At 40.6% G+C, this 21,508-nt stretch overlaps 3 protein-coding genes across 3 annotated transcripts; 1 reads left to right on the top strand and 2 right to left on the bottom strand.

Annotated features, from left to right (window-relative positions):
- Positions 1–1,926: 1,926 nt before the first annotated feature.
- On the bottom strand, positions 1,927–7,073 carry LOC115373656 (meprin A subunit beta-like). The gene is made up of 11 exons (XM_030072149.1): positions 7,068–7,073; positions 5,713–5,791; positions 5,461–5,578; positions 4,941–5,119; positions 4,587–4,805; positions 4,324–4,476; positions 3,975–4,025; positions 3,570–3,788; positions 2,711–3,163; positions 2,411–2,596; positions 1,927–2,042 (listed from the first exon to the last, which is right to left on the bottom strand). The coding sequence occupies exons 1-11, from the start codon at positions 7,071–7,073 to the stop codon at positions 1,927–1,929; spliced, it is 1,779 nt and encodes a 592-aa protein (XP_029928009.1).
- Positions 7,074–13,693: 6,620 nt separating this feature from the next.
- On the bottom strand, positions 13,694–15,189 carry LOC115373705 (apolipoprotein A-I-like). The gene is made up of 4 exons (XM_030072208.1): positions 15,172–15,189; positions 14,999–15,052; positions 14,578–14,728; positions 13,694–14,449 (listed from the first exon to the last, which is right to left on the bottom strand). Exons 2-4 carry the CDS (start codon positions 15,036–15,038, stop codon positions 13,873–13,875), a joined length of 768 nt encoding a protein of 255 aa, XP_029928068.1. The 5' UTR covers positions 15,039–15,052; positions 15,172–15,189; the 3' UTR covers positions 13,694–13,872.
- A 3,045-nt stretch (positions 15,190–18,234) lies between these two features.
- Positions 18,235–19,901, top strand: apoa4b.2 (apolipoprotein A-IV b, tandem duplicate 2). Its single transcript, XM_030072207.1, has 4 exons — positions 18,235–18,432; positions 18,547–18,598; positions 18,769–18,919; positions 19,073–19,901. Exons 2-4 carry the CDS (start codon positions 18,559–18,561, stop codon positions 19,647–19,649), a joined length of 768 nt encoding a protein of 255 aa, XP_029928067.1. The 5' UTR covers positions 18,235–18,432; positions 18,547–18,558; the 3' UTR covers positions 19,650–19,901.
- Positions 19,902–21,508: the final 1,607 nt, after the last annotated feature.

Below are 21,508 nucleotides of genomic sequence, written 5' to 3' on the forward strand. Positions count from 1 at the left end.
TTGCACAAATATGTGAATAGCTTTGTGCAAATGAATGTGATAGGATGACACAGCTCCTATTGCTTTTTTAAAATGTATATAAACTTGGTACAATTGTGGAAAAAAAAAAAAAAAAAAACTACGAGTATCTATTAAGAAAGCCAGTATTTTTAGCTGAGACACTAGATGAGATTACTTTTCCTGCAGCCCCTGTTGCTTCCTGTCAGAAAGAGGGTCTATGCTTTCCTGGTAATTTTTTTTTCTTTTACTGAAGAGGATAAAAATGCTGGAAGTGATTTTTCCACTGACATTTCTGCTATTACCTGGAACTCTGAGAACTTCAGCCTTTTTTGCACGCTTTCAATTTTTGTAATGTGAAGTAATCCAGCAGGTTCTCAACTCAGCTACACAAAATGCATAATGATATCTAAAGGCCATAATGACTTAGTGAGTGATTCCATATTATACAGCTTTACAATATAGTAATATCAGTGATAGCTTGTAGGCCTATGGATGCAGGTCCTGACTATACAGCTCAGTTTTAGCCTAATCCATCTGTTATATCCATTAAAACTGACTAATTCTTGTCTCGGCCACACAAAATAGCAGAATGTGCAAATGCTTCATGTAAAAGGATTTATTTCACATTGTGGGCAAACATGTTGTCACTCATGGAGTCCTTTGTCCTTTGCACAATGAATGGTCTTGGGCAGAAATCAAATCGGTATCAGAGCTTATATTTTGTTTTGTGAAAGTTTTCATCAGGAGGCAAACATGCTGTGCCTAAACACTAAACACTAAAACTACCTGACAACTATAAAATAATATATGTTCCGTTCTGTATTGGCTAGCTCATTTTTCATTATGAGGGAGACCAGAATGTAAAGTATGGTTTAAGTGATGACATTTAACATTGCTCTCGCAGAAACTGGACATACAGTTGACACACAATCTGTGGCAAGGTCGGGGATGCTGAGAGGAGCAACAGGAGTGTAAATGAGATAATAAAAACACTTAAATGTGCAGTAATACACTTAACATCTCAGTCAAACTTCAATTTGCATCCCAGGAGCTTAAATTTCAAGTAATTTTGCTCTTGCATGGTAACAGAAAAATCATCAGTTTAACTGTTACTGTGCTGAATTTATAGGATAATTTTTCATGGCTTACACTTTACTTGAGACAAAGGGTGCATATTAATGTCATGACTCTTGGACATGGAGTACTGTGGAAAATCTCTTAATGTTCAGTGCAGAAAAGAACTGAGATGAAGGTTATAGGATTAAATCTTTAGCACTGACAGAAAACGTCTTTACAGGTGAGGGATGTATGTTTTCTGCAGCAACATTATATCCCATTCTCTTCGTGCAGTACAAAGCTGCCATTTTCAGAGCGTTGAGGGCAAGGCTGCTGCCATTACAGCCAACAACACTGTCAGCATAGAAAACACAGGTCCTGTGGACAGACTGGGAAGAGCAGAATCAGAATTGGTTATGAGCATTGTGGTTATAATGATGATGATGCTAAAGATTATATCACAGTAGCAGCTGATAAAGGAAGTTGGACAATAATAATTGTACCCTTGGGTGTAGGAAAAATGTCAGGTTAGCTCTCCCTTAGGGCAGCTTGAGCTAGTCGTTACTACTCAAAGGTTACATTAAAATGTGCTCTATTTGCTATGACATCCTTGGTTTCATTTTTGTGGCTTATTTATGCCCCAGCGAATCAGTTCAGTGTATCCTCACATGATTTGAGAGGTGATACCAGACATACACACCTGACTACAAATGATGTGGTGGTTGGCGTGTTCTTGTCCTTCCTAGCAGAGAAGGAAGACATTGTCAATAGTTTTGTAACTGTGCTTTTTTTATTGTCTTTGATCCACATGCAGTTTACTGTGTCCCTGTGTATGGGAGTCTCACTTATTATGTATCGAATAGTAGCGTCTTACAGTCGGTTTAGGCAGGTCCTGCTGTCATCTGAGTGTATCAGTGTGGCGTGATTCAAGTTGGTCCACACGGGATCCTTCAGGTCTGAGTTGTTTAGGTGCAGACTCGATAAATCTGGAAATCAGATCAAAAAGTTTGATGGAAATAATAATTAGCATGCTGGAAGAACATCAGTCTTGCTGCAAAGTCATGATATAATCAGCTCCTCCTGTCGGCTCCGATGCCTTACAACATTTAGCAATGCCATGATACTGCTTACCCTCCAGTTTACATGGACAATCAGCCATTAAAGTTCTGGGGATGATTTAACAACAGTATACTTCAAGATCATCCACACATTTTAAATCAATATAAAACTCCCATATTTCAATGAGTGTAGCCTATTTTGTACACATATATTTGGACAAGCTGGTTAATCAGGATTTATATTAACACAAAGGGAGGAAGGAAAAAAATGTTTTATGAGTTTGTGTAGCACCTACCATCAAAACTGAGAAGAAAGAAGACATCCCCTCCTTTTAAAAAGTTTCCAGACCAGAATGCATCAAAGTAGAGGAAGTACCGGTAGCCAAAGCTTGGGCCAGCGTAGTACGAGCCTCCACTGGAGTCATTTACAAGACGCCCCACTTTCCTTGGGTTATCCCAGTGGAGAAATACCTCTCCATCGTCTTGTAGCCATAATACAATATGGTTGAGGAGTGAAACACAAAAGGAAAATTTACATTCTCCAGCTGATCATACATACGTATGCAGTAATTTTCATCTCAGTATCAGTCACTCACTTCCAGTGAATGTTCTCTCTGAATTGGTTGTGATGCTGAACTGCCTGGACATCCGCTGCTGGATATGGTGGCGCTGGTCCAACAGAAGCATAGTCACCTGCCTCCGAGCGCATGGCCACTGCAGCTGCTCATCCCAGTCGGTGGACACCAGCCGGAAGAAAATTCCAAAGCGATCAGAGTAAAGATACAAGAGGAGCTGGACTCCGTAGCCCTCTCTGGTTAAGAACCGTGGACTCAGTAACGTTGTGCCAACGGTACTGTTTGTCAGAAATTTATCAAAGTTGGTGATGTGCCAGACATGATGTGGACACTCAGTCTCAGACAGGTTGATGTCATCAATGGAAAAGCCTCCTGAAGAGATTCCTGCTCCTTTGCGAACCTCAAACTCCACCTGAAAGGGCTTGGTGGCGTTCAGAGGAACATGGTGGAGTTTCCAAAAAGACTGTGATGGACCTGGCAGAAGACCATGAATATGAATGCTTTGATCAGATGTTTTTGTGACCATGTCTCCCATCAGTTTCAATCCAAGATTATGCATTTCAGAAAATGCATTAAAGATTATACAATATACTGTAACTATGTACAAATGAGTACACAGCAACATTTTCAGTATCAAGAGACAATTATTTGAAGTTTACTGTTTGGATTGTTTGTCCACTCATAGGGTGGATTTAGCTCTGACTGGTTCTTCAAAACTATCTAAAAGTGTTAACTGTGATATGGACTTTCTTTGATCATTTTTATATTTGTACACTTACTCACCACACATTTGTGGTAAAGTGCAAACTATTTGTTGTTCGAGTGACCATAAAGGCAGATAGAAACTGTCTAAAAATATAAATAAATATTGTACAATCACCTGTGATCTGGTCCATTAGACGAATGGTTTCCTTTGCATTTCCCTCTTTTACATGCTCCCTGATCCAGATGTTGAGCTGGTCCTGGTCACTCCCACTGTGATAATAGAAAAACTGGAGGCACTGAAACTGTCTTTTTGGATTCATTCTCCTGCTCTGCATTTTGGCTCCGTCTCCCACTTTTCCAAAAGCTGTGTTACAGTGCATGAAGAAACCTCTACCTACAAGAGTCATGAAATCCAGGCCCAGTTCTTCAGCATTAAAATCATCTTCTTGATATGGGCTTTTAATGGAACAAACACAATTCTAGTGCAAAAATGAAAAACTAGTCCATTTTTATAGTTGTGAATTTGCAGCTTCTCTCTAAACTTAATGCATAACAGCTTTTTAGAAAAGAGCAAACTCACCAGTTTGATTGGTCAATGTATCGTTTGAAAGAGTAGATGCTGTTTCAGTTTCTAGGAAGAAAATAACACAATGTAACATTTAGAAAATGAAGCTAAGTAGCCCACTGTCTATGATGATATACCTGTGATCTGCCACTGCTATCAATGGGAACACATTAACTGTGTTCAGAAGTAACCAAAATGAATACTTTAAATAATAATGGAGAGGAGTTGTTTTCTATGAATATAGTGTCAGAAAGGAAAATACAGCACATTAGATAAAAGAGAAAAATATATTTTGATAAAATAACTATATATATATATGTAATCACAGATAATGATGTATTTATTGATTGTTACACAGACACACCTCCATGTGCACCCAGGTTGGTGTGGTCTGAGAAAGGCCCAGTGTTGGTGCTCTCCACTCCCTCCCAGGTGGCATTTCCTTTAGCACAAAAGGTCATATCGCACAGCTTCTCATCCTCAAAGTTGCATGAGTCCAGAAAGGTGACAGCAGATGCTGAGGAATAAAGTAATATTTGTCAGCATCACAGAAAATATATAACACTACATACAAATCAAATATTATTGTACCACAAGGTCATAGTGTTTTATTGATGAGCTACTTACTGCAGTTATAAAGCATTCTTAACTTCAGAATGTCATTGGCACTCATATCTTGACGTTGGCCAATTATATCCTGGTACTCTGGTTGATTGGTGATGATGGTGGACCCGTTGCCGTTAGAGAAGGCATCTTTATCATAGTGCATCACCGACAAGTAGTCATATGGAGTACCAAGTGTAGTAGTGGAGCTTGAAGTGTGCTTTAAAAAATTGTGTTCCTTCCCTGAACAAAAAACATGTTTATGTTTGTCGTAAATTTTTGGTTGCAAGTTTTATTTCTGGTGCTTTTTGTGGAAGTCGTGCTACTTGGAATTAAGTCTTGCTGGATTAAACATCATGAGTTAAAATGTAGGGAAACCTTCTTCAATGTTTTCCCAGACAATGGTCACATGGTCATCTCTGTCATATCTGGACTGCTCATGCCAGAAGCCCAGTGCGTGGAGAAACTCATGCTCCACAATTGCAATGTGATCACACCACTGGCCAATAGAGAGACTTTGGTTTCCCCCATGTTGATTCCCAACATATGACCAGCATCTATGAAAAAATGAAAAAAAAAAAACCAAAAAAACAAACAAACAACAACAACAAAAAAAAAAAAATGTAAAAAGGTATAGTGGAGAAACAATCATATATTCATGCTTTAGGCTATATTAAAATGAATAGGTTGTTATAGTATAAGTAGGACGTGTATCATAGGAAAAGGTATATGAAGACAACTAAACTGGAAAAACTCCAGTTATGTGCAGGTAAGGTTAAACACACAAATCAGAGCAAATGAGATAGGGAAATTAATAATAAAAAATGACAAAGTAATACTGCAATATAATGAATAGGGAGCTTTATGTGTTATTGTAGCCAGTGATGGATTGCACTACCCATCATCTTTAATGACTAGGATGTAGTGTGGCTCCTCCTCCCGGGGTTTGAAGTCAACACAGGTCTTCAGCCGTATTTGCTCAAAAGCACGTAGAATAACCCCTTTGGCATTCAGGTCTGTTTCCAGCAGAGCAAACATGCAGAGCTGTTAGCTATGAGTCAGCTGTGTAAACCATAAACTGCACAGTTTCTTATTCCACTCTTCTTCACATGTGAATGAACACAGAGAATTGACCGCTCGTGCATTTTACCGAGGCTCTTGTCCAAAATGTACGGGACAGGAAGCTCCCATTTGTTTTGGCTTTCCAGAATGATGTTCCTGTCTCGGCCCTGCAAAGACGTACCAGATAATTTGTGTACTCATGCCAAGAAAGATTAGAAATACAGTGACTTCAAAGTTAAGATATTCAACACAAAGTATTCTTTTTGTGTATGCTTTTTTTTCCTTCCCTACATTCAAGTATGTCAGTACATAGGTGCTTACAGTCATCAGCAGTATGTCTCCCTCATGCAGATCCAGATCTAAAATCACAATGTTTACTCTTAAATTCGTTTGTAATGCAAAATGGCAAAAATATGACTGCTGTTTCGTTCATATTGCAAAACCCACCTTTGTTTATGTCAGCAATGTCTAGCTGTGCGTCTTGATCCCCATCTCCTTCAGCTCCTATTAGGATGATCCACAGCATATTAGGTTACAGAAATCAATAAAATATACATCAAGAGGGGTAGTTGTTAGTAAAATGTAATGCGCATTTTAAAAAGGATCATGAGGCTCATATCACATGTAGCCATACTGTTGCAAATTATGAGTCATGCAAATCATCATCAGCCTTAATCTGTGTTTATCCCAAAAGTCATTTTCTCAGCCTACTTTATATCACCTCTAATGCCTCTTTCTGATGCAGTAGGCTGTGGACACAAGAGGACACGGGTGAGACACACACACGATAATAGCCGTAATGATACAAGCACCATCAGCAATATGTATGAAATACATATTCATTGACAGAAACCTACCTTGGCAGACGCTTGCTGCAAAGCCAAAGTCACCAGGAGAATCATACCAAAACATATGGTCTATCCAGAAAGGGAAAACATTTTCAGAAAGTCAAGGGAAAAATTAAACCCAGGTTTTCTGACCTGATGTAGTATTGTAATTACTTTCTTCTCAGGGAACTCAAAGAGTAAATTAGTTAAGGAGGATCTTGATGAGGGGATTATTGCTGTTATGGCACTCGACTGCGCTGGAAAGAGCCTGTTCATTAGTAGAACTGACCACTTACTGTGAGCAACCGTTAATGTGCGGGTTTGATCAGTCACAGTGTTACAAGTGTCTGGAGTAGTAAAACACATGATAAACAAGCCATCATACAGAGGCCTGATAACAGTATGTGACAGCACAGTTTAACAACATGCAGTTTTATTGTGCTCGACGATAAATTCATCTGTCCATGGTAAGCTGTGATACACAAAGTAACAATTAAGAGATCAGAGAAATAAATTACATGCACAATAAATAAATAAACAATGTGATCTGCCTCAGTGCTCTTTGTGTGCATTTACATACACGCACACACACACACACACACACACTGAAACTTACATCCATGCTGGTGTGGAAGGCTGCACAACAAAGCTGCTCCACTGACTGTCAAACCTGCCTGTATGAACGCAGTATAAAACCTCTGTTTGTCTCACTAGTGGACATTGGACATTCTCAACATACATCGTCCTCGCACCCATCTGACTACAGATTGACAGCGAGGAGGTTACACTTTAAAAGACTTCCAGACTAAAGTGAAGTGTTTCCATGACTTTCAGCGTCATGCAGGACAACTGATTAACACATCCCTCTGTGTGAAAGACTGTGCAGCCCAAAGAATAAGTGACAGGAATATCATCTGCTTAAGTGGGCCGAATCACACTACACCCTACTGCCCCAAAACTTCACTGAGCCTGTAGCCATCTTATGCCCAGTTCCAAAATGACCTAAGGGCCAAGTAAAAAGACAGGGAGAAATATATTATGTAACATTCACATTAATGGTTACATGATGTTCAGAGTCAGAATCACCAAATAAAGATGATCCTGAAAAATAATCAAGCTACCATCACTGAAATCTCTCACTCCATTGGTACTACAGGTTTTCTGCCCACAGGGGGCAGTGGTAAGCTGAGTCAGGGAAGGCATTCATTGAGAAACAGTCATTGTGGTCATGCAGAGATTCACTGTTTTCTTCTACATATGAAAAATAAATATTTCAACCAAAGTAGTGGTTATTTTAGTTATAATATGTGTAATTGTTTTATTAATGTTAGACTGCATGATTGTCTTGTTTGAAAATTTCAATTTGCACTTACTTTCTGAATGATAAGCACTTCATTCTGAAACATCTGTTCTGTTTTAGATTCATTTGCATTTTTCCATCCTTTAATGTGGGAGAGCTACCTTCTGTTTCTTCAAATTGCGATTATTATCATATTTTCATTACTCTTTTCCACCTGCAGAACAGTGACTGTCATGGTGAGCAACAGAATGGCACTGCCAGGGGAAATTATACTGTTAACACCTCTCTTTTAGTAGTCTTGCATGTGAGAGACTTCAGATTTGCCTCCGGGTTGTGCCATGTCCGGAGGTTCTCTGACAGTGTCTCTGATGACTGATGTGATGAGATGCATCGTTGTGGCAAACCAGGAGCAGTGCAGGAGTCTAATGAGGAGCTTCAACATGAAGATGAAGCACTGAGTGAGGAGGTGAGGAACCATTGACTGCTACCAACTGTCACCATCCAGGATCTCAGGGTGATCAAGATACAGTGTTATCAGTTCATGAGGATGCGCATCAACAGCAAAGTGGGCAGGTGTAACAACACTGATGCGTTCCACAAGAAAGGACAGATAGGCCTTTCTTGCTGACAAGGCTTAAGTCATTCAAACTATGCAGGGTGCTGACAATTACCCATAAATGTGTATCAGCTACAGCACTGCTCTTGGCTGCTGCATGCTGGGGATACAACATCAAGGCAGAGAGCAGGCTCAGTAAACTGGCTCCAGCTCTGGCCCAGAGCTGAGTTTGGACACCCTGAGGATGGTTGCAGTGGGAATTTGAGGTCTAAGCTGAATGCCATCTTGGACGAGCCATACAGCAGCAGGAAGTGGCTATTCACATTATTCCTCCAACTGGTAGGCAAGAGTTCATCCCCCCCATGAGAAAGATACCCGACCTGCTCCAGGAGTGCTGGAAAAGTTGGCTGGCGAGGGTGCAGGGTTAGCCAGCCCAAACAGAATATCCCCCTTGGAGAGTTTACACAATATAGCACAAATTCTAAAATCAAAGCGTCTGTTCCGTGAACTGATACAGCTCTGGAGTGCTTTCAGCGCATCACCCCTGAGGTGTAACAGCGAGCACTTCAAACGCTCATGTGTGCCAGCTGCACAGTGCTTCCTGCCACAATGGGCCCAGCCTCAGTCATAACAGTAGGACACACTGCTAATGTTACTCTGGACTTCTCTCCACAACTGCTTACATAATTCTGATTTGTATTAATGCATGCAACCTGTACATATTCCCTCATATATATGTGTACACGAGCCAGTACCTATTTCTGGATCGTTCTCTGTATGTCTGCAACCTCCATCTGCAAATGCTGACAATACACATTTTTACACCCAGACACATTTCTGCACATTATTTCCATATGCAGAGTTATTAACACTGTATGTTTGCATGCACATATGATGATATGAATGCTTATGATGCAAATTTGCAGGTCTAAACACATTTATGCACAGATGTTTTATTTTCTTCATCTGTGCACCTGATAATGTAGCTAGAGATGTAGAATTTGACATCCACTTCAAAGCCCCGAATCTTGCAACTGTATCCTGCATCTTCACTTATTTATTTGGTTTTGTATTATTCTCAGTACTTTCAGTGTTTGATTGCTGTTATTACTTTTATCTTCAGTACTCTCTATTTGTCTTATTTTGTTTTTTAAAACTACATCCTGTAATCGGCTGATGCGCTGACCTAATTTTCCCATGGGGATCGTTAAAGTTTCATCATGTTTTCCATGTTTACTTCTCAAAACAAAGCAACGATGAAAGGTAAACTGCACCGTAGGCAAAGTGTGTTTACTTTGGCAAAACAAAAAATAATACGAAATAACAACAGAGCCGTGTCTGAGAATGTATTACACTTTAAATTAAAGCTGCAAGGAGATGAAACACAAATGAAATCACGAGCGAGTGGCCTGACTGATGCTGAAATTGTCCATTTTCCAGTGCTGCCATTTCAGTTTTAGAAGTCTTTTTCTTTTTTTTTTTTTTTCATCGGGTTTCACAGCATGGAGTGTAGGCTGCCAGTTTGATGCACTTTCCACAGAGGTAAAGGACACACTTCTGGCAAACAGTGGTGGTCCTCCTGATGCTGATGCCTCTGCGCTGTGCTCTCACAGGGATGTGCATGGGCGTTGATGTGGCATCTCTGCTGTGCTTCGCAGAATAGAAGCAGTTCATTCTTTCCTGTGTCTCTCTGCTTATTCATTTCCCATGCTTTTTTCCCTTCAGTTTAAAAATTAATAACAATATGAGGTGCAAACATTTCACTATACAAATTACTACAAGCGTGGTTGTCACAGTGCAGCTCCACCAGACTGACCAGGTTGACTCCAAGCGGTCACAGTTGTCACCCTCGCAGCTTGGAGAGACGGAGGCGGCCAACCACAACAATGAGACAGAGGGCAAATTCCAGTTGAAAATTTCTCACTTAGGCAACTACAGCAGTGCAACAAATCAGCCTAATGAAGGATTAACATGATTCAGCATCACCTCTGTTCTTTATACCCTTATGCTCAAATCAGATTAGTTAAGAGCTTTTGTGTAATTATTAATATTTTCTCTTTGTTTACTGTAATTTATATTTATCTCTGTGGCAAAGGATAATCCTGCCCTCTGAACTTTTAGCAAAATAAACACTGCAAGATTTACTAATTAACTTTAATTTAAAGTGGTCTTACTCTAGTTAAACGTCCAAGTTAGCCTGGGTAAAATGATTCTTGGAAGTACATTGTATTACTGTATAGGAAAATTTCCCTACACTACTTATGTAACACTAGTTGGTACAGTATGGATTAGGGAGATTTTAACAAAGCCATTCAAATGGTGTGTTGACATGTTAAATTGTTAAATGTTAAATTATGTATTAGGAACACTTTAATTAAGTACATACTCAGTAATGTTGTGTTCTTACAATACATTCCCAAAGGATAACACTGGGTTACTTTGGAATAGGGCCATTGCAGTGTTGCGTTTTCTTACATTTATATTTTATGCTGGAGGAACTTCTAGCAGTTGATCTCCAACATTAGCTATGCTTTTTGCCACCGCAGGTTTCAGGTACATATTGAGATACTTTATTGCCCTCCAAGGACGAAACTGTTTTCACAGCCTGCTCATGGAAACATTAAACAACAGCGATGAAGGAATATGAAAAACAATAGAGAACAATGTCAGCAGACATAACAGTTCAGTGAGCACAGGTATACAGACCTACTGGCATTACAAAGACAATTTTATAAAAACTAACCCGTGATGATATTGAGGATATCTGTTGAGAGCCATGATGACAGAACTGTGTGCTATCTTAGCTATCCAGAATGAAATAATACAGTGTTATGTGTGTCTGATTTGTCTGTAGGCAAATGGCTTTCAATATCATTTTTAGACAAAGCTTTCAAATTGAACAGAACAAATTGTACCACCAACAGGGATGTGATGATTTATGTAACCCTTTGGAAATATACAGGAGTGTGGATAACATTGAAGGGCTCATTTGGTTCAATAAAAAGTTTGAATAGTGAGTTTGGTCAAAATTAACCAGATCAAGACAAACCCCGAACCTCTACCTGCTCACTATAAAATTTGCAGTCAAGTCCCTACACTGCTCTATCACGGTTGTACCACTGGGTGGCAGTGTAGCCTTTTCTATTGAGACAGTGGATCCTGATGTCACTTCAAGTCTGAATAATCTTGCAAGATGTTTAAGCCAGCACTGCAGCAATAAAAACACAGATCCAACCTGTGAGAGACATTTTTCTGCATAAACTGCAATGTGCCAGATTACTCCTTGTTGTTCAGGCCTCATATAATTACATTTCTAATCAAACCACTGGTCTGAAGCCAGTCTTATCTGTGGGAGAGAACAATGGGATGTGGAACAAACAACACATAGCCAGAGGGGACTGGGATTTACAGTGACCCATCAGCATGAGACAGTCATCTCCTCATCTCCACAGGCACTGATCTGCTTATCAACCAGAGAGCAATATTCTGGTAACAAGCACTTATCTACATCAAAACAAGACTGAATCCCTGTTTGTCACTACAGAGGGCAAAGCAAGATGTGTCTTGTTCAAAGTAACTCCTGCGTCGAAAGACAACCCCACCCCACCCCCCAAACCCCTACCCCCAAAAGCATTTCATTCTGCCTCAGTGGCCTGTGTGTTATGCGCCATAGAGTGTGATTGGCAGAGACATCAGCCTTGCCATCATCAGTATGAAGTAGCCACTCTAACGATGCCTTTTGGCTATGATGTGAAATAACACAGTGGGAATGCCGCCCCCCCTCCGGGTGCCCCAAGAAAGGCTTTGGAAGGTGTGATCTCAAATCTGCATTTGAGAGGTCTGTGAGAGATTTGCAGTCGACAAAAGTGCTTTGACTCGTTAGTGTCTTGTGTAATGTGGTAGCGAGGACAAAGCTGTAATGACGTTAAGCACAGATGAAGTTCTAGAAAGCGGAAGAAAAACAAGCATTTTCCAAATATGAATTCATAACCTAGAAATGTTGCGCAAGCTGCAATCCAGTGCTGACTAAGAATGATTTGTGTGCTTGCAATTCTGAATGAACTGCTCAAACTCACAGAATAACTCTGTAATTGTTCCAAGTGGGTCGGTCCCTGTGGCCTCATGTTTTATGAAAAAAGCAAATCAGCTGAACCGTCTGCGGTTCAAGGGGGGAGAAAAATGAATTCCCTCTGTCTAAACACAATCCTGCTTTCTGCTGCACGGAAAAAGCATTGCACAACATAGACAGTGCCTCCAATAAAATGCATTGGGGTGGAAGTCAGTCGTTCTTTTGAAAGGCTGACGAGTGAGATATTTCTAGCATTGGTCTTCTACTGACATTTTTGTCTTTTCAATTTCCTGGGTTTGTCTGGCTGTTTGAAGCAGACAGGGAACAAGCGTGCACTGTGAGTGTGTATGCGGTGTTGTCAGTGGACTCTGACCTTCCACGCTGGATGCTGATATTATAGATAGTGATAGAATGAGGAGATTTGTCATAACCTGGTGTGTCTGTGTATGGGTGTGTTTGTGTGTGCCTGTAAAAACACCTGTGTAAAAATTCTTGTTTCAAACTTCTAATTTCATGGTTAATATCAATTTGGTTCCCAAATTTGAAGATATCCAGGGATGAAGAACTGCTTAAAGACTTATGTGAATTTAAAACATCAAAATAAATCACTTCCATTTTGAAAGGATTCAATTCAAAATGTTTTTTTTTTTTTTTTTTTTTTTATGAATATGGTTTTTAAAAAAAATGCTGGATACAAATTACTTTTTTGATGTGGTAATTTTCATTTAAAGCAAAAGAAAATATCAGGATGAGCAGGCGTCTCGCACATCACGTTGGTCATCCACGTTTCTCAAGGCAATTGTTTGACATCACCGCTCTCACCGTAGAGTGGTTCGATGGCAAGCATTGACAAGTACAAGTACACAAACAATGGTCTGCCTCTGGAGAAACTAGCATGAGACGAAACTGTGACAGGACATGCCAGGACTTGGCACATGAATGCTCGTCCTGTACACCGTCACAATAACGGCAATTCCCAGGTGCAAACAACAGCACATGGCCCGATAGCAGAACTGAGGCTATGGTGGTCCCTTCATGTCTTTATTTTATCATTGTGAATTCACTGTATAGCTTATGGAAATGTATTATCTCTGCTACACTGTGATAGCCCATGGTGTATTGGACTTATTTAGCCTCTAAAAGACTCTTCTTTTGAGATTAGGAAAGAAAGAGCTGTTTAAGAGATTTTATACAGAGACTTAACTATTTATTTTTGATAACTTATGACAATTACAAAATGGTTACAGTCTCACAGCTTCACAGCACAACATTAACACTGATAAAGTATATACATATTTGATAAGTGCAGAGGTTGGCATTGCATTTCTTGCCTTGCACTTAGCAATAAATACTATGTTGGTGGCATTTGCCTGGTTTAATTTGGTTTACAGTACAATTCAGTATTGCAGTGATTACGTTGGATGTTTCACTGAGCAAAGCAGAGGTAGACCAGATAGGGCCAGTGTCTTAGTGAGTGATGGGGTAGGTTAGGTTGCTTAGTTGGCATTGACATAGGATTGGTAGAGGGAGGTGAGCTGGGCCTGGAGATCCTGGGCGTAAGGGTCCAGCTTGCCCCTCAGGTCTTCAGCATAGGGAGCCACCATCTGCTTCATCAGCATGGCTCTTTGAGCCACCTCAACCTGGACCTTCTCGGTCATGGGGCCCACGTTCTCCTTGAAGTCCTGCAGATGCTGGTCCACTTTTTGCTTCAGCTCCTCTGTGTAGGGGCCCAGCTGAGACTGGAGCTCCTGGAAGCTCTGCTCCAGGCTGGTCTTCAGCTCTTCGCTCTTCTGCATGAGGGTGGTCTTCAGGGCCTCAGAGTCAAGGGACTCTGCGTAGGGGGCCAGCTCCTGTTTCAGCTGCTCCACCCGCTGCTGGACCTTGACCTTCATGTCCTCAGCGTAGGGCTCCAACTTGTCCCTGACAGTGCTCAGGTCATGGCTCAGGCGCTCTCTAAGCACTTCAGCCTCTGCGGTGATCTTGGTCATCAGGTCCTGGGCCATCGGGGGTAGCTGCTCCTGCAGGGTGACTGCATACCTGCTGGCCATATCAGCACTTTCTGTCAGACGGGTACTAGAGAGAACAAAGGAGGGAGGTGTACAGATTAGAGAAATATTAGGTTGGCACATCATCCTTGACTTCTGTGTAATAAAAATCTATCACTGGTTATATCACCAGTGGTTTGCAAGTTCCCAACTTACTTGACTTCCTGTCCAAACTGAGACTTCCTGATCATCTGCAGGGTGTCATCAGCTGTCTGGGTTGCCTTGGCAACATAGTCCCAGAAGGCATCAGTCAACACTTCCAGCTGTGGCTTGGGCTCATCAGCATAGAAGAGGTTGGCGTGGCAGCCTGTTGGATGGAGATAAACACAGTTTGTGGGACAGTGCTAATCTTCACTGCTAGTGCTAGTTAGTTTATACAGGCTTGCAATGGTTAAAGAAGCCAAGGTGCCAAGGTCTTTGGTTTTAAGCACCTCTTTTAATGTATAACTGTGGTTGTGAAAAAGGCCTCAAGTTTTCTAATTTAGAGCTTGATACTTACAACTTAGATAATTGGGTATCAATTTGGGTATCTTGAAAAGCTGTCTATTTCAATCATAAAGCATTTCTTGCCACTTACCAGACAGAGCTGCGATAACGAGCACAACAAACACCTTCATGACTGCGTTTCTTACTGAAAAACAGATCAATCCTTGATTAAGTTAACTTCAAAGCTGCATTGAAAAATGTCAAAACATAATTGATTTTTTATCACTCTTTGTAATTAGTTTTGAAGCCCAGAGTAATTCTCACCTGCTTTTCCCCTGTATACCTCTGAGTGTTCAGTGTGTCTGTAACTGCATCATACCGATGCTTTCTTGTATATATACTGTAGCCACATGACAGTTGTAGCAGAGCCCAAAGTCCAGGAGTCCCTGCCGTGTTGTCACAATTGTTCTCTTCCTGTTGCTGCTGCTGCTCGGCTACTGTCATGTGATAGATGAGGCCACACACAAACACAGACACACACACACACACTCTCTCTCTCACACACACAGACTTTGACTGAACTTGAAGTTATGTTTCTTTTGTGAATTCACTGACAATAAAAAAATAACCCCCATCTACATTCTGTTTATGTTTCCTAGTAACTTCCAAGTTGTCACCTGAAGGCACTTTTAGGAGATGGTAATTAACTGTCCACGTAGTTCAGTGCTAATGGCCTGCAGATAACTCCAGATAGCCACGGCATGCTTGTGCTAGTGGACTTTGGATTGGGGTCAAGCAACATGAATGAAATAGCATGAGGCATTAAAATATCTCCACGTCTGCAGTGAAAATGTTCAAAACAATCAGGCTCATTTGGTTCACCTAATACTTGCAAATCACTAAATAAATTTGGAATCACTCAGTTAAAGACAAGGTACAATTTTGTGTGAGGATTCTCTTGGTGATATTGTTAGTTCGCCTAACTTTGTCAAATCTAGGGTATTTTACCTGTCAAAATAATACTATATTACTGTAAAGATCAAAATAAATGACTGCACACTGAACTGATTTTACTGTGGTTTATTTGAACTCTGTTTATTTGAACTACTGCTGTATATCTTTAGTGTAGTGTATTTAAACTACAATAAAATTAGTTCAGTGTGTGGTCGATTACTTTAATCTTTATCTATATATTGTATGTTCCTGTGGCTGAGAGCGAGTCACTGGCTGTGCATGGAGAAATCTGCCTTCTGCAATATTTCTGTTTTAAGCTTCTTTCTCAACCTCTCAGCTGATCAGAAAATTTAAATCACGTGTCTTTATACTGGAATCAATGTCTAGTGGCAAGAGTAAAACTGGAAGTGCTAGATGTTGTGGAGCAAGTGCAATTTTAAATGGACATGGTGGACAAAAAAGATTCAAAGATTGTGTGTGTGTATATATATGTGTGTATATATATATATATATATATATATATATATATATATATATATATATATATATATATATATATATATATATATGTATAAAAGAACAGAAAATATAAGTGGGTGAAAAACCAGCATAAAATGTTGGGCTGCCAGAAGAGCTTCAATGCTCATTGACATAGATTCTACAAGTCTCAGGAACTCTGCTGGAGAGATGGAGCACCATAACCATAAGATAATGTACAAACAGAGGGATGTTACAGTCGAGGTGCAGCTAATAAACTCCTCATTACGAAGACAAATGGACCTTAAAGAGTTCAGTGGTGCACAAACCACAGGCACTGGTTTACAAAGATATGGAAAAAAGGTGATATGGCCAGATGAGTCATCCTTCAGTTTATTCTGGACAAGTAGGCAAGTGCATGTGTGGCATCCACCATTAGAATGGGCCTGAATGCTGGACCCCGACATTGAGGGGGTTTTCTGTCTCTGTTACGCTGTTGTGAGTGAGCATTTTCCTGGCATGAACTGGGCTCACTTAAGGGAAGGGTCACTGATAATCAGTACAAAGTTACACTGAGAGATCATCTTTATCCTGTGAGGAAACATATCTATCCTGATGGGAGTGGTCTGTTACAAGATGACAGTGCCCTCATCCACAAGACACCCTGAATGGTTTGCATCATGTACTCCACCAAGTTTGTCTCGGGCTTTGCAATCAGCTTTTGTGAACAAGAGCAAAAGACCTGAAAACAAAAACTGTAATCTGTGATGTCATGAAGATGCACAATTTGGAGCTACTTCAGTGACAATGAACAGGAAGTTGTCTCTACAGATTAAGACCTTTTGTTGGAGATTTTCAGTTAAATTTGGCTTTGTGTAGCCGTGATAACGCACGCCAACAAAATGGAATATGTAACTGGAATATTCCAGTGGGGGATCTTTTCAGTAAATTGCAATCCATTCTTAATAGTTATTTGACATCTGGGTGTAGGACATGCTGCTCTGTTAGTTAGGAAATGTTCACGTGGACTCAAATGCTGGGAAAGGCATAACAAGAACATAGTAATATTAACTTTTTCATGGTAGCTGTACTAGTATTCAGTGTTAATCCTCTTTAGCTTTAGGTGATGATGAGGGCCAATATAACTTCTTTTAAACATGTCACAGAAGCAGTATCTAATTTTTTAAGGTGTTGACCCATACCAATAATATCTGAGAACAAATCTTCATAAATTTATCATTCTTGCAACCATTTTATTTGACACTGAAGGAGAAAAAAGTCACTGTTTGATACACTACATGCAGACTGTTTAAAAAGCACCTCTTTGCTGATTGTTTTGCATGTTGCCTGATGAGTGAACTATGGTGAACTATCATGTGATAGTGGCCACTGTGTCCTCAAGAGCCTGTCAGTGCACGGGTCAGCCAACCTTTGGTCAGACTGACACACAGTGATTACTGAGCACTGACATTCAGAAACTGGAACTGCACTATTAATATGAGTAACTGTGACGTTAACTGGAAGAATTGTCAAGACAATAAACCATCTGTATCTAATCAATATTTGACATCAGAGAAAATGTGGAGGGAAGATACTTGTGACTAGCCACAAAATAATGCAGTGCTGAGAAAGGCTGGAAATTGCTAAGTTATCTGACACAGATTAGAATAACATAACTCATAACATAACCTTAAATGAACCTTATCCTCACTAACAGCACTACAGACTGCCAGTCTTTCATGTGCAGAAATATTTAAAGGTGTAACACTGGTAAGTTAAATAACTTTGTAATACTTCTTAGAAATGTTCATGTTATGTTGGTGATAATGTTACATGGAGTAAAAGCATAAATTAGATCAGTCCAACAAGAGGCTGCATCACTGAACAATACAATAACAATCTCTACTCCAAACCACGAGTGATTTGTCGCAGAGGATTACTGGTAGGAGTGTGTGTATGTGTGTGCTGTGATTGTCTGTGACTTTCTGGGACAAACAGTTTGTGAGGGCTGTAGGGTGAGGCAGGGTGACAGCAAAGCACTGGCCACTGGACTTTGGGTTCATTACCACTTGGCTAGCTATATAAGCAGGCGCAACCTCCAAAGCTGAACACATGCGCTGCTGAGAGGACTTGAAGATATACTAATAAACTAAGGTAAGATGTAGAAATAAAAGGAGCAATTAATCTATCTATCAACTCAGCTTTCAGTTGAGAAATTTTGCCTGGTGAAAATACTAACCTACCTCGCCTCTTGTGCCTGTTTCACAGAATCTAAGCGCCATGAAGGTCCTTGTCGTGTTCACCCTTGCCATTTTCACTGGTGAGTATGACAATATATATTATTCTTTAAGTAACACATGAATAGTGAAGGTTTGGTCACATGAAAAAAACAACTGAAAGATGAGACAAACTTATTCAAACCTGAATAATTATCCTCATTTATTTATTTTTTTTTTTTTTTAAATTATATTAATAATTTTCTGTGAACAGGCTGTCAAGCCAACCTCTTTTACGCTGATGAGCCCAAGCCTCAGCTGGAAGTGTTGACTGATGCCTTCTGGGACTATGTTGCCAAGGCAACCCAGACAGCTGATGACACCCTGCAGATGATCAAGAAATCTCAGTTTGGGCAGGATGTGAAGTAAGTCATACAGCATGTGGGACTAGTGTTGACATGAAGCAAATGAAGATAACAGAAATATCAGACATGCAGTTATTCTCAACTCTAGGAATGAAACCCCAACCTCAACTTTGCCTTTTTTTCTCCTCCTCCCTTCTCCCCTCTCTTGTCCAGTGCTCGTCTGACAGAAAGTGCTGACATAGCCAGCAGGTATGCAGTCACCCTGCAGGAGCAGCTGCCCCCGATGGCCCAGGACCTGATGACCAAGATCACCACAGAGGCTGAAGTGCTTAGGGAGAGTCTGAGCCAAGACCTGAGCACTGTCAGGGACAAGTTGGAGCCCTACGCTGAGGACATGAAGGTCAAGGTCCAGCAGCGGGTGGAGCAGCTGAAACAGGAGCTGGCCCCCTACGCAGAGTCCCTTGACTCTGAGGCCCTGAAGACCACCCTCATGCAGAAGAGCGAGGAGCTGAAGACCAGCCTGGAGCAGAGCTTCCAGGAGCTCCAGTCTCAGCTGGGCCCCTACACAGAGGAGCTGAAGCAGAAAGTGGACCAGCATCTGCAGGACTTCAAGGAGAAGGTGGTCCCCATGACCGAGAGGGTCCAGGTTGAGGTCTTAAACAGAGCCCAGCAGGTGAAAGACTTGGTGGCTCCCTATGCTGAGGACCTGAGTGAAAAGTTGGACCCCTACGCCCAGGACCTCCGTGCCCGGCTCATCTCCCTCTACCAGTCATTTGTCTCTGCCAAATAAGTCAACCTCCCCCTTTCATTAACGAAAGACATCCAAAAAAAGTCTCTGAACACTCCCATGTTGTAAACAGAGCAAGCGGAAAAGTTCACTTGTTTTTAAAGTCCCACATTTCTACAGATAGATGTATTTTTATATGTATGAACATACCCTCAGATGAACCTGGGTTTGTTTTGTTGTTGAGTTTCGGTCTGTGACCATATGATATTCTGTGTTTTCTTCCTGTTATTGAAATAAAACAAAAGGAAAAGATAACCCATATAGTCTGTGGTGTTATTTACAATATCAGTGTCAAATTATAGATAAATGTTTACAAGGTTGATAAAGAATGACGTCAAATACTATGAGTGTCTTACCTAAACTTGGCCTACTTATATTAATGAACAGTGACACCTTATAATGCCATTTTAATTCACCCATATGACTAAATAAGGAATATTTGGTGAACTTGTGCATTTTTTGCCTAACTCAACCCTAAATTTAATTGTCTTCCACTGTCTTTCTTTCCAAGCTCTGATGGAAATCTGTCATCTTTTGAGGACTTGGTATTCACACATTATTGATGGCAACCCAACAGCCTTTCAAAAGAATGACTGCCACCTAGTGAACAAATGCAGTCACTTCATAATACATATTAAAATGCAGAAACGGGCAACATACTGTATAAATTTTTGCAAATTTAATATCATTGCAAGAGAACGGAGAAAATGAATCACAAGCAAAATAAGAAGCTTTCATATAAAGTCAACATCAGAATCACCGGTGAACACAGCCAACCTTGTTTGTTCAGTATCTGGTTGCAAAATCGCACCCATTGACACACCCCCTATAAGCATCAACAGTGGGCATAGACTGGGCATGTTCAGGTTTGTCTCTGCAAGTCTGAAAGCTCACAAACACCTCGTTCTTTCACCTCTTTCTTCCTCAGTCGTCCTTCCCTACCTCCATCCCCGTTGCCAGATCGCTCCCCCGCTGCCGTACCCAGTGGCAAACAACATTCCTCTGTTCTGCCCCCAGCTGTCACCGGCTCCACACACCTTAACCCTGTGAGCGCAAACAGCACTGCTCTCTTGTTTTGTTACCAGTCCATCTTCTTTCAAGTGATGTCCACTTTTGGAAAAAAAAGTGAATCTGAATGCATGTTTTTAATAAAAGTCTGAATTTACATCCCAGAGAGAGAGAGAGAGAGAGAGAGAGAGAGAGAGAGAGAGAGAGAGAGAGAGAGAGAGAGAGAGAGAGAGAGAGAGCTGGAAAATGAAAAATGGTTGGAAAACGAGTCAAAAAAAAGTTTCATTCAGACCAAGTCTGAGTTGTAAGTTATGAACTACTTCCACCTACTTACAGAGAAGTGACTTTGCTAAACGTGAGGTGATACATTTACATTATCAAGGCGGTTATAATTGCCCTTACTCAGTGTCATTAAAATTTCTAATCTTGTCAGTTGTCAGGAAGGACACAGGTTAATGGTTGGCATCTATAATGTATATACTGTAAGAGATTTAGTGATGTGATGTGGTTATGTATGTGTGCTAAGACATGAAAAATACATTCAGAGTGATCAAATGCTGCCCCTTGTTAATTTCTGTTTAATTTTCTGTAAATGCATTGTTGACATTTATCAATACACAGGATATCCTTTGTGCCATAATCCAAGAAGTGCCCTCATATAAAGGCCCGATTTAGAGTTTCACTGAATGCCCAACTACCATAGAGGATAAACTACCTTACAAATGACTACCATAAAAAAGGTCTTTGCATCATAAATCTGTAGGACATCTGTCGGATAGGCAGAAACATTCACCAGCTCCCTACTCTAATGCTCAAGCTGGATGAGAGAAGGGAAGTCATCGACGTTATCAAGT

This window comes from Myripristis murdjan, chromosome 16, assembly GCF_902150065.1.
Source record: "Myripristis murdjan chromosome 16, fMyrMur1.1, whole genome shotgun sequence".
Taxonomy (NCBI): Eukaryota; Metazoa; Chordata; class Actinopteri; order Holocentriformes; family Holocentridae; genus Myripristis; species Myripristis murdjan.